Consider the following 13,813-nt stretch of genomic DNA (forward strand, 5'->3'; position numbering starts at 1 on the left):
GAAGTAGACCACCTTTCTGTTGTCCAACTCCTCTAACACCTGAAGGTGTACTGAACCTTCCATTATAATATATGTCAAAGCTCACAGTGAGGTGGGACACAGAAGGATGTGACATTTGCAAACTGGCCATCCCTTGCTCCCTAGCAGAGAGATGCTGCACGCAGAGAACGAGGAATGAGCATTAAGCCAAGAGCACAATCCCAGGGACAACCCATGCTTTGACTGCAAGAGAACAGCAGGATGCACAGAGCATATACCAAATCAGACAGCGGGCCCATCTAAGCCAGTATGGTTTCCTCTAGCTGGCAGCAGCTCCCCAGGCTATGAGACAGGGGTCTTTTGCATCATCTGCAATGGGCTCCTTTTTTAAAAAAACAACAACTAGAACTCCCATGAATCAGCCCTTGCTCTACGGCTAAGCTGTGGCTTCTCCACATTATTATATTCAGCTAGGTTTCCACCTAGATGTGTGGGGGACAACCCAGAGAGAGCCATAACTTTGCATCTGGAGTTTGGATGAAAATTCTTCAAGTGTGAATTTGCAAGTGAGACAGGCCACCTTCCCTCTCTTTTGAGGGGGGAGGTATGAAGAAAATGGGGCTGCTGTTCAAATCACAGCCCCCAGATCATGTTTCCTTCTCCCATAACATCTGGGCCAACTTGACCTGTGACTCAAACTCAAGACAAGGTGGTTTCCCTGATCCTGCCAGTGGAAATTAGCAGTATTGAGCAGGGAGGGTTGGAGGAGACCCGGGGTCAGTTGGGCCAGACATTACAGAGGGGGGTCAATGCAGCCTGACATGGGGTTGTATCCAAATACTCAGTCATGCTTAGTGCACAACCATTGAAAACAGCAGGCTTAAGTTAGTCATCCACTATTATTTTTAATAGGTCTACTCTGAGTATCACTTAGATGGATGCAGTCCTGCGTTGTTCGCCACTGTGCAGCCATCAAAGCCTTGAGCAGGAAAACATGAGGCAGGCCTGGCTTGTTGCCTGAACCCCTCCCCACAATTGTGGCTTGTTAATTTAGGGGAAAATAGAAGTGCAGGCAATATAACTACAGTATTTCCATGTTTGTCTTCTCCCAGAGTCATAATGCCTCATTTGCAAGTCAGACGGCTATTTAGTCTACTTATTTCTGATATGTGGATTAGCATATTCTGAACAGCTATTGTACAGCTTGTTTCCTGAAGGGGGAAAGGCAAACATCTCTCCTCCTCCCCCCTCCCCGCCTGCAAGTTCTCAGGCTTCCGAGGATTGTTTGTTTTTGATAATTATTTCCTTTCAATGTGGTTTTTCCCCTCCGCTGAGTGCAAGAACAGGGCTTTGAGGGATTCACCAGATGGCCTTGGCTTTCATGTAGGTCATAACTCCTACATAGAGACATTGATTTGATTTCTTTTCCTCTGCAACTCATATCTTTTTGTTTTAAAGTGAATATATATGTTCCTGTATTTGTTGTATCATATAATCAGAGCTTGAGATTACACACACACACACACACACACACACAGAGAGAGAGAGAGAGAGAGAGAGAGAGAGAGAGAGAGAGAGAGAGAGAGATGTTTTGAATGAAAATTCCCATCAGTCTCAACCATTAAAACCATTTAGAGGTGTTGTTATTGCTGCTAGTGTTTTTATTATATTTTATTTTATTTATTCTCTGCCCTTCATTCCAAGGTCCTCGGGTCAGTCACAAAATCAAAACACAACATTAAAAACAGTTCAAAACAACAGTTCAAAACAACATTAAGATGGGTCCAACAATTATACACATCAAGTGTTAAAAGCCAGGTAAAGAGGTGCATTTTCAGCATTCTCTGGAAGCTGCATAATGATGGTGCAGAATGCACTCCTGTGGGGAGGGAGTTGTTGTTTTAGGAAGCTGCATATGAATCTTGTTAAATTAAATATATGGTCCAGACCAGCTGGAGGGTACCAGGTTGGCAAAGACTGACCTGTAGATTGTATCCTTGTGCCTAAGAACATGAGCAGAACCTGGTGGATCAGGCCCATGGCCCATCTAGTCCAGCACCCGTGCTCACAGTGGCCAACCCAATGCCTGCAGGAACAATGATGAGTTGTTCTGTTTCCACCGGTTGCAGCCCTTTGGGGAGGACCAGGACTTGACAGCCTTCATGCCTTGGTAACTTCTTATGTGGCAGGGAAGGACCCACAGTTCTGCAAATCCCTGGTTCTGGCATCTCCATTTAGAGTATCTGAGGAGGTAGGGTTGGGGAGGACCTGTGCGGGAGACTCTTGAGAACCACCTGCCAGCCCACTGGCCTGAATGGGCAAATATAAAGCCAGCTTTATATTGCCTTGTTAATACTGCACAGATTGTAATTATGGGTTTCTAAGCCACCTATGGGTGGAAAGGTATGAATAAATGAATAAATTCAGTGTTGTGAAGTGTCAGACTAGGACCAGGAAGACCTAGGTTCAAATTCTGTTCAGCCATGAAGCTTGCCCAACCTGTGAGGATCAAACCAGATATTCCTTTGGGTCTGGGGCTTTCTAAGGCAATGTTATCTGTCTTGCAATACAGTGAATTCACAAGGCAGCCTGCAGTGAAAGTGAATGCATGTGGCATTGGACTGAATGGGAATTTTAATAACACACACACACACACACACACACACACACACACACACACACAAATGGTACTCTGTCTACCATGAATTGAGCCTTTGCATGCAGTGGATCATCATTAGAGGAGTGGTAACAGAATGGAGAGCAATTGGCCATGAAGGCAATTTGTGTCTGTTATTAGTTGCATGCATAGATGGATGCCACTAGGGGTGCGCAATGATGACAAGAGTCACCTGGTATCTGAAGAAGTGTGCATACACACGAAGGCTGATCCCAATGGCAAACTTAGTTGGTCTCTAAGGTGCTACTGGAAGGAATTTTTAAAATTTGTTTTAACTACGGCAGACCAACATGGCTACCTACCTGTAACAAGATTCACCTTGTAATTGTACCTGTAAAACGTGAAAGCAACCTGATGTAGTTCAGATCCCCTCTGGGTCATTCAAATTCTCTTCTTTTTTTGATCCAAATCTATCTATTAAATGGAAATGGTGGCTATAATGGGGAATCTAAAAATGAATGTAAATTCCCATCCTTTCCACACAAGTGTATAAAGCTTGCAGGCAAAGGAACCCCTTCAGAGTGGATTAATGCTGCCAAAATTCAGGCATACCCATTTAGGGGTTTTCATGTGAGGAACCTTTACTTACTTAATTATTTTTTTAAAAAAATAAAAAGTATCTAACTTTTTTAAAAGAAGAAGACGAAGCCAGAAGTAGATGCTGTTTGCAAGCATCGTCTGAGGAGATGAAGCCTGTCAAATTTTAGAAAGATGCATCAACATTCTCCCACAAGATAAGACTTTACTATTTGTGGGTAGGAAAATAAAAATGGTTCCTTGCCCAGTTTTTTTGTGAGCAACTGGAGACCTAAAGAAGATTCCTGAGAAAGAGAACTGTGAAAGTTCAGACTATACTCAATGATTTTACTTTATTTATTTAAAAAAAAGCCCTGAAAATTTTTTCACCACCAACCTTCATGGAAATACCTTCCCCTTACATGAAGAAAAAGAGGGAGCGAGGTATGATTTTAAATTGATTGTTACAGAAAAGAACAATTGGGAAAGAACTAGCCCTCTGCCACCTACTGATTTGAGTGGCCTCAGAAAATCATTCCCTTTACTTGAAAGTAAGATGTGTTGAGTGTTGGAAGATTCAGGGAAGATAAAAGAAAGTATTTCCACATGCAGCACAGAGTTCAACTATGGAACTCACTGCCCCAAGAGGCAGCGATGGCCACCAACTTGGATGGCTTTAAAAGAGGATTGGACAAATACATGGAGGAGAGGGCTATTGAAGACTACTAGCCAGGATGGTTGTCCTCTGCCTCTGCAGTTGGGATGGAGTGATGCTTCTGAATCCCAGTTGCTGGAAACCACAGGGGGAGAGAGAGCTCTGGTGCTCATATCCTGCTTCCTAGTTTCCCACAGCCAACTGTTCAGCTGCTGTGAGAGCAGGATGCTGGACCAAATGGGCTAGTGTCCTGATTCATCAGGTTCTTCTTGTGTTCTGTCCATCCAAAGGAAAGATTGCTCCCACCTCTTTATCCCATCCCCTCTTGAGCTCTGGGTGTTTCCACAGTCTGACTCAGAGCACCTGAGATGCCTTGTTCATGGTGAGATCTGACTCAGATGAAATCACGACCTGAATTGCTCTGATTCACCTTGTTGCTCAGGGTGCACACAGAACTGGTACACAAGCCTAGATGTTCCCATTCTTTCCTGCTCAACCTTTTTACTCACTCTCTGGAAATCTCCAGCAAGACATTTTCCTCCCCCGATTGTCATTATTTGTGCTATGAATGTGGATCCACAACGAGAGCCTGATTTGCTCCTTAGCTCCATTTTGGGGCCAAAAGTCTAAGGGATAAACGTTGCTCAAACAGATTTATTGCTGCACTATGACAAAAAAAGAGAAAAATCTGTAAGTGTGTGGTGAGGGGGCATGCAAAGGGAAGTTGAACACTAAATCATCATTTTTATTAGACAAGCTGTAATTTTTCTGCAGCCATAAAGCAGGATAAAACACGAGTTTTGCTTAGCCCTAGGCATGTATTCTTGGTGAGATCAGCATATAAATATTGGAGCAGGCAGGCAGGAGTCAGTCTTTCTCTGCTTTTGCTGCTCACTCTGTTACAATAAAGAAACCCTAAGAATATATTATTTATAATATAAAAATATAAACTGGACATGTGGGTGTGTCTCCACTTTTCTCTGAAACTGCTTGACCGATTGCGTTCAAATTTTGACACAACGTCCCAAGCAAATATGAGAGTGGCCCCATACTGTTTGCGTAGACAGATGTCACACCTGGGCCACGTAAAAGCCCCCAAACCACGTGTTCCAGAACTCACAACTCAGAAGAAAGTGCATGCTGGGAGCACAGGAGAGGTTGCAAAACAGCGCCCTCTAGCGACAGCTACACTGGTACTGTACCTAGGAAAGCTTCCCTCTCCACAGCATCTTGGCTCGGCTTTCCAGACTGGGCAGAGTGTAGGCGGGAGCTCACCTGGGTGGGGGATGGGGGAGGGGCGGGATAGGTCATGGGCCAGGACAGGGTGGGGCCAATCACAGGGATGTGCCAGGGGGTGGGGGGGAGGGGCAGGATAGGTCATGGAGGCTTTTAATGTTTAATAGATCACTGTGTTTTATCTTTCTGTTGGAAGGTATAAATTATTATTATTATTATTATTATTATTATTATTATTATTATTATGGGTCGGGACAGGGTATGCCCAGCCACAGGGATAAGCCGGGGGTGGGGGGAGGAGGGGGCAGCATACCTCATGGGTTGGGACAGGGTGGGGACAACCACAGGGATGAGCCAGGGTGAGGGGAGGAGGGGAGGGGATAGGTCATGGGTTGGGACAGGGTGGGGGGAGTCACAGGGATGAGCCTGTGTAAACAGAACACACGTAAAACATTTCAACAAAATGAAGGGGCACTCTGAAGGTGAGGGGAGTCTGAAGGGGGACTCTGAGGCTCCATTTAACAGACTGAGCCACAGCAATGCATGGCCGGGCCAGCTAGTTATTTATAACTTCCTATCAATAACATTGTTATTAGCATAAGAAGAGCCTGCTGGATCATGCCAATGGCCCATTTACTCTAGCATCCTCTTCTCATGGGGCCAACCAGCAAGCAGGATTCAAGCACTTTCCCTTCCTGTGGTATTCAGAAGCATTGCTGCCTCTAACTGTGGAGGTACAGCATAGCTTTCATGGGTAGCAGTCATTGATAGCACTCTCCTCCATGGATTTGTCTGATTAGTATTGATATTATTCCTATTATTGAAATTGACATTGGTATTATTATAATACAGAGTTTGAATTCTGTGTGTTATTTCTGCCACCTCTGTTGTATGCCTCAGTTATATCTTCCAGTGAGGCTGGGAAGCTGTCTAGCAGGAGAGATGGGGAAGGTTTGTCATAGAATTATTGAGTTGGAAGAGAATCTTAACTTAAAAATCCCTAATAAAGGGCCATCCAACCTCTGCTTTAAAACCTCCAAGGAAGGAGAGTCCACCACCTTCTGAGGGAGTCCGTCCCACTGTCAAACAGCTCTTACTGTCAGAAAGTTCTTCCTGATGTTTAGTTGGAATCTTATTTCTTGTAACTTGAAACCATTGGTTCAAGTCCTACAGTACTCTCCAGAGCAGGAGAAAACAAGCTTGCTCCATCTTCCATGTGACAGCTCTTTAGATATTTGAAGGTGGCTATCCTATCTCCTCTCAGTCTTCTCTTTTCTCTGATAAACATACACAGCTCCTCCAATTGTTCCTCATAAGGCTTGTTTTCCAGACCCTTGACCATCTTGGTTGCCCTCCTCTACAGATGTTCCAGCTTGTCAATATTTTTCTTAAATATTGGCACCCAGAACTGGACACCATGTTCCAGGTGTGGTCTGACCAAGGCAGAATAGAGCATACTAGGTACTATGACTTTCCTTGATCTAGACAGAGTTTAGAAGCAGTAGGTAGAGCTGTCCAGCATCAGAGCCCCCTGGAATAGTGAGCTGAACCACATGATGCATCACATGGCACCAACTGAGCAAGTTCACAACTTTTCCAGCTGACCCCACCACTTTCCAGGTCTTTATTTATTTAATCATATTTAGATGCCCCTTGATTATAGAAACAAACCATCCTCAAAGTAGTTTACAAGACAAATTTAAGTATTAAACTACTAATAAAAAGAGTATTAAAAATCAACCACAAAAACCCAGCAAATTAAAACATTCAACTAATATTTCAAATCAACCAGAAGTTAAAAACTTGATTAAAACACATGCCAACCTTCTAGACAGACTTGCCTAAAGAAAATTGTTGGGGGGGGCACCAAAAAGAGTGCAGCGAAGGCGCCTGTCTAATGTCAGTCGGCAGGGAGTTACACAGTATGGGTGCTGCTGCTCTCAAAGATTGATTTCTCACAAACCTTGACGTGAGTATGATGTGGCACCTGCAACACATGCAGTGGGTCTGGAGCACATGTGAGTGTTGGCTTCCTCTTCCTGAGTAGGGCTTGGGAAAGGGAGATGATTACTACCCTTTCCAGTCCAAGTCTCCACTCAGGTCCACCACCGTTTCTGTGATTTTTGGAGGCTCTGGAGGTGGGACCAGCCAGTATTTGTCAGGTGTTCCAAACCAGCAGCCTCCCCAAGTAGGTAGGACATTGCATATTGCCTGCTTAGAAAAGAAGCTGTTTTGTTAGTCTGGGTATTTGCTTTAATTGAAGTAATTTGGTGCAAATGATCCTCTGTCTATATGCATAGGTATCGCCTGGCGGGCCTCCCTGGAGAGTACCAGTACAAGAACATCACCAGCGCAGAGATCAATTACTGCCTGATAAAGGACCTGATCATCTGGACTCAGTATGAAATCCAGGTTGCATCTTACAATGGAGCTGGCTTGGGAGCCTTCAGCAGGGCAGTCACTGAATATACTTTGCAAGGAGGTGAGTTCTGCCCTGGATATCTATCTATTATTTCTCTCTATTTCTCTCTATTTCTCTCTATTTCTCTCTCTCTCTCTCTCTCTCTCTCTCTCTCTCTTGATTTACAAAGATATATGCAATGTATCTCATAACATTTTTACAAATTAGTTTCATTTGTTGAGACATTAGGAAGAAAGGGGGAAAGAGGTAGATGGAGAGATGGGTGGGGTGGGTGACGATGTTTCTATTTTACTTAATATATGTGGGGATCTCTTCTCATTGGTGACTGAAATGGCACTGGTCAACCAGCTTGTTTGCACATGGCAGATGCCCTCCAGATGTTTGGGACTACAACTCCCATCAACCCCGGTTTCATACCGCCATGCTGACTGGAGCAGATGAGAGTTGAGGTCCAACACACCTGGAGGGCACCAGGTAGGTGAAGGGCAGTGTATAGCTTTTAAAGTGTGTCTGTGTAGGAGGGAGATTCTCCTGGAGGGAGGCTGTTTCTGATCCCATTTCGAAGGAGCAAAAAAGTGAGTTCTGAGCAAAAGGTGATAAGAGGCCTTTTCGTGCATCAAGAAGTTGCATCTGATCAAGTGCTTTTTACCTTTCCCTTTTGTTTCATGCCAAATAGTACATTTTTGTTGTTATTCAACCAGCAGATGTATTTGCACAGCTTGTATCTTCCTACTTTGTGCCTGATGTCACATCCAGACAGCTAAAAAGTAGATTAAATATATTCTGTGTTGGACCAACTGTGATAGGCCAAGGAATATAAACACTTTCAGAATTCTTCAGCAGGCACAATTTGACCTGATTAAGAGCACTGTGAAACTCCAAATGCTTATAGACCCATGTACCACTCTTAATTGGATCATAAATACATTCTTCCCCTACTTTGTAGTGTCTCTTGTACTTGGGATAATTACAGCAACTGCTAAGTTGTTGTGTGAGTTGTGTTTTTTTTAAGGTGTTCTTGTCCAGAGTTGTGCCATTCTAATTATCATTAAAAATTTCTGAAATTAGGCTGCTACATTACAGCCCTGGAGAGTGACAGCTGTATCCCTACGATCCCTATCTGGAGCCAATGTCTCCCCTTTCATTGTGCATTTTCATGTGGTGACACAATTTGTTGGAGAGGGTAGGGATGGGCCAAGACACACTGCTTGTCTTGAATCCTGACGTGGGGCCTAAAATTAGGGGGTGTAAAGATACAAAGAGGTGTCTATGGATGTGGAGTGTCAGGGCTGAGCGGTAGGCAGCTGTTAGAAGTCACCAAAGACAAGGAAGGAGGATCCAGGAGTTGAGCTCGGGAGCTGGAGCAGAAGGACCAACCCTGGAGCTACAGACCAAGGAACACACAGAGGGACAGTAGAACCAAGAAGACCTGGTTGCTCAGGCCAGTGCCAAGCTGAAAGCCTTTTGGAGCTCTTCTGGTCCAGGAGAGCCTGTGGCCAGTTCGTATGGGCAGAACTAGCCCAGAGCTCAGGAAGGTGCCCCAACTGTTGTTCCTATCGCTTGCCATTTGGAAGAAGTGCACATGAGAAAGCTCCTAGGTATCACCCCACTGGCTCCCGACAGTGATTGGAATACTTCCTCCTTGCAGATTTAATGGTTGCAAAAAAAAAAAAAAGCTGTGTGGCTCCAGCCTTCTGAGCCCTTCTGTCCTCCTCACGTCAAGACCCCTTTTAAGCTTCCTAATCATTGCTAAAAGCCTCTTGTGACGGAAAACGAAGCCATTGCTGCTTCCACCGATGCCCCCAAATTGCAGGCCAATGTTGAATTTTGAGCCGTAGTGAGAGTGTCACGGTCTTTGCTTTAGTGGGCTGTAAAAAGCAAGAGAGCTATTAAAACTTCCCATTGGAGACACAGTACATCAGTTACTTCATAATCAGTAAAGTGCATGTTACGGTTTTGCTGACTGGGAATAGGAGAGCAGTATTATTACATGATTAAATACACTTTGCCTCGTGAGAATATTTTTGTTTCTGTGTTTTGGTTAGGGGTGTGAGGTACATTGAAATGCAACAGCAACTTAATGGGGCAATAAAAGGAACAACTGACTTGCCCAGACATTTTTTTTATGAGCGAAATCAGCTCGAAAGAAACAAGAGAAGCTTCTGATGCTAAGATACATGGAGGATACGCAGGTACAGATGCCTGTGCTCCTGTTGGGTGGTGGCTGGGTATGTGCCTGCTCTAACCCCTGCGCCTCAAAGTCTTTGGTTCTAATGTGCTACAGCAGAGTAGGGAGTTCAGCGATATAGGATAACCATCAATGACAGCAGCTGCAGACACAGCAATACTGAGTCTTCAGACTCTGCTTCTGGGCACCTGGGAGGCACCTGGCTGGCCCCTGTTGGAGGCAGGATACTGGGCCAGGTGGATTCTTGGTCTGTCCCAACAGGGCTCTTTTTAAGGGTCCCCACACAACACAAAAGCACAAAACACTGTGTCAAGATCTAGTCCTATGCACTGCAGGACACACAGAACATGTGTTGAATTAATTGTTGTACTACTATTGTACTACTTCCATGAGTTTATTTTTTGCACCGTCTCTGTTTTAAATAATCTTAATGTATCTAGTTGGTTAGTAGTTTATATCTCACACTTTCCGCACATTCATGTTTCTGGGCAGCCAAACATTTAAAAACTAAAACCACAGAGCAGCACTGAGCAAAAAATCAGAAAGAACAGAAACAGTAGAATGAAAGCAGTATGTAAAATACCACTCCACAATAGCTTTAAGCGTGTGGACAGCATGGCAAAATGGAAAGTGGCATTAAACTAGGTAGGGCTTCTTTTTCAGCCTAAGAGGTGCCGGATTGGGTTTGTGGCAATTGTGGCGAGTGCTCCCCCTAAATAACTTTGGGTGGGTGCTCACCAAGGTCTACCACCTCCTATGATAACATCAGTAATAGGCAGGCTCGTCCGAAGAGAGGCAGTCCAAAATGTGAATAGCCCACAGACCCTAAAGCTTGTAGGGCTTTAAATGTAAGCAGCAGCACTGTGAATGGAGCTTGAAAGAGGATCAGGAGCCAGCAAAGTTGTTTGTGCATGATATCCCAGTGGCTGATCTCAGTTAGCAGCCCAGTGGCTGTGTTTTGAACAAACCACAGTTTCCAAGCCATCTTCAAAGGCAGCCTCTTGTACAGTTGTCCAGCCTATAGGATCTTTGGACTACAGGAAATGGCCATGTTGGGGTGTGTGTGTGTGTTACATGTTCAAATACTACAAAAGGAGAAATATGAAGAAACCCCCCCACAAATAAACCAGAAATATCTTTTTTAAAATTATAAACTAGGAATGGAAATACAATTAAAATTCCTTAAAAATCAAAACTCTCCAGACATTTTGAAAGAACCCCAAAACTATCCATAAGGAAGATTAAGTGCAGCAGGCAAAGCCAATTAGGGGCAATAATAAGTTAACAAATCCCCAGCTGATTTTCAAATAGCTTTGTCTGGAGAAATGTTTCAATATTTAAACAGACATAGGGTTGCATCTCCTAGCATTTCATTCATGCTGTTTCTATTTAACCGCTGGACGATTTCCCCCGATTCAAATAGTCATTAAATTATTAGTGTACGTAATTGGGTTTGCCTGCTATTGATGCAGTCTTCTTTCTTTTGCTTTCCTATAAAAGACCAACCTGCTAAAATCAAGGCCCTTCTCTTGTATTCTTCACTGCCAGCAAGAGCTCTATAGTGTATGAGTTTGTACCTACCATGATGTCCACTTCTTGCTTTCATTTTGATCACATTCTTTCTGTTACCTTTAAGGTTTGACATTCCCTTTCTTTTGACATTTCAGGTTGACCCAGCACCTCAGCCATTTTCCTTGGCACATTTGTTCCTTTCAGGCCTCTAGTCCCTTTCCTTAAACCCGGCAATTGGCACTAACATAGCTTGCTTGATATTGGGTGACGTTAGTATCATCATTTATTGACCAGCTGTCTGTAGTCATTTATAAATATATAAATCCTGCATTGCAAGTTGAAAGCTTTCCATTCTGCATTAGCGGACTGACAGAGAATGGTATTTAGAATGCAAGAGAGCGTAAAAGGCCCCGTGCCATTCTTGGGCAAGGATCTTTGACTATTTGATGGATTGTGGTTGGGTGTAGATTAAAAGCTGGACATTTGTAGTCTATTTTAATGTTAGTGCTTCATAATGCAGACAGATTACTCTGACATGGGCATTGCCATGTGATAATGTGGCCTTTATTGAACTGCGTTTGATTAGGCTTTCCCTTTGAAGTCTTCTCTGTTTGGTGTGGAAAGGGGCCAAAAGAGGAGCAAGCGGCTTGGTCTCAGTCTCATTTGAGAGATTATTAATGTCAGAGCCTCAGAGCAAAATGATGGGTTTCCCTTTATTGCTCTGCAGTTGGAGAATGTCCAGGCAATTGCTGCTTGTGACCATTTTTCACTCCCAAATAAAATAAACAGCTCCTAAATCCAGGGTTAGAATTTTTTTAAAAAACAAAATTTGGCAGGCAGGGGCAAGAGAGAAAGAAGCCACATTTTACTATAAAAAGGTGGAGAAATAGAAGCTGTTGGCATTTCCACCTTTCTGGGTTTCTTCTCTACACCTGCTAATATTTGTGTTAGAAGCTGAGTTGATGGATGGCCAAGGTAGGAGGACTCAAGGCCCATCAAAGAAATGTTCTCCTTCTACCTGGCTGCTATAATGGTGTCTGTCTGATAAGGAGATCCCTTCAGGGTCGGACCAAACTGGGACCCCCTTCAGCCCAGCATCCTGTTTCCTATAGAGGCCAGCCTGATGCCTCTAGGAAGTCCAGAAGCAGAACATGAAGTCAGTTGCAGTTCCCTGCCTCCAGATGGTTGTGCTGCATGTAGCTCTCATGACTATTAGCCATGGATAGACAACCTCCATAGGCTGTATTCAGCTAAGTTTTACTAATAGTAAACCTACTATTAGTAGTAGTAGGAATTAAAGAACCTGAGGAGGAATTAAAGAACCTTTTAATGAGGGTGAAAGAGGAGAGCGCAAAATATGTTCTGAAGCTCAACATCAAAAACCCCAAGATCATGGCCACTGGTCCCATCACCTCCTGGCAAATAGAAGGGGAAGAAATGGAGGCAGTGAGAGATTTTACTTTCTTGGGCTCCTTGATCACTGCAGATGGTGACAGCAGTCACGAAATTAAAAGACGCCTGCTTCTTGGGAGAAAAGCAATGACAAACCTAGACAGCATCTTAAAAAGCAGAGACATCACCTTGCCTACAAAGGTCCGTATAGTTAAAGCTATGGTTTTCCCAGTAGTGATGTATGGAAGTGAGAGCTGGACCATAAAGAAGGCTGATCGCCGAAGAATTGATGCTTTTGAATTATGATGCTGGAGGAGACTCTTGAGAGTCCCATGGACTGCAAGAAGATCAAACCTATCCATTCTTAAGGAAATCAGCCCTGAGTGCTCACTGGACGGACAGATCGTGAAGCTGAGGCTCCAATACTTTGGCCACCTCATGAGAAGAGAAGAATCCTTGGAAAAGACCCTGATGTTGGGAGATTGAGGGCACTAGGAGAAGGGGACGACAGAGGACGAGATGGTTGGACAGTGTTCTCGAAGCTACGAACATGAGTTTGACCAAACTGCGGGAGGCAGTGGAAGACAGGAGTGCCTGGCGTGCTCTGGTCCATGGGGTCACGAAGAGTCGGCTCGGCCACGACTAAACGACTAAACAACAACAACAAACCTACTGAAGTTAATGAAAATGACCGTTAAGCCTGTTGATTTCAATATTTCTACTCTTGAGTATAAGCTTAATTGAATCCCACCCATTAAGTTTATCAAATGCCATATTAAAGCCATCCGGGTGCCTGCCTCTTAACAAGGGCCATTTTGTTTTCAGTTCATCTTTACAGGCAGACAGCTGGGAAGCTGAAGCTGATGCTCATTTGTGTTTCTTTAAAGAAGTTGTCAGGGTGGCTGCACACTTTATTTTTCATAATTCTGATAAAAGCAGTTTCCTACAATCCTACAGTATCAGCATACCATGAGGGAGCATTAAATATCCCAGGAGATCCTGTGAGATAAGACTGTGCACTGTAAATTCCTCCAGGTAGACCCTTGGCATCAAGGAGTTCAGTTATAAGTAAGTGCAAGGAGAAGACCAGCACACCAAATTCCTTTCACAATCTTTATCATCCATCTCAACTGACTTGTGTGAGCCCTTGAGGCAATCCATGCTGGCAAGTAGAAACCCCTACAAATGTGCTGCCAAGCACTTAAGACTTGAACACACAGGAAACCACTTTGCACT

The 13,813-nt window shown here is 44.0% G+C and overlaps 1 protein-coding gene across 4 annotated transcripts in view; it reads left to right on the forward strand.

Annotated features, from left to right (window-relative positions):
• SDK1 (sidekick cell adhesion molecule 1) overlaps positions 1-13,813 on the forward strand; it is a 584,684-nt gene that overhangs the window by 410,213 nt on the left and 160,658 nt on the right. For all 4 annotated transcript variants that reach the window (XM_035130977.2, XM_035130978.2, XM_035130979.2 and 1 more), the window contains exon 17: positions 7,364-7,545. In XM_035130977.2, the coding sequence (XP_034986868.2) occupies positions 7,364-7,545 (182 nt within the window). The remainder of the gene's footprint in view (positions 1-7,363; positions 7,546-13,813) is intronic.

The sequence above is a fragment of the Zootoca vivipara genome, chromosome 14 (genome assembly GCF_963506605.1).
Source record: "Zootoca vivipara chromosome 14, rZooViv1.1, whole genome shotgun sequence".
Classification (NCBI taxonomy): domain Eukaryota; kingdom Metazoa; phylum Chordata; class Lepidosauria; order Squamata; family Lacertidae; genus Zootoca; species Zootoca vivipara.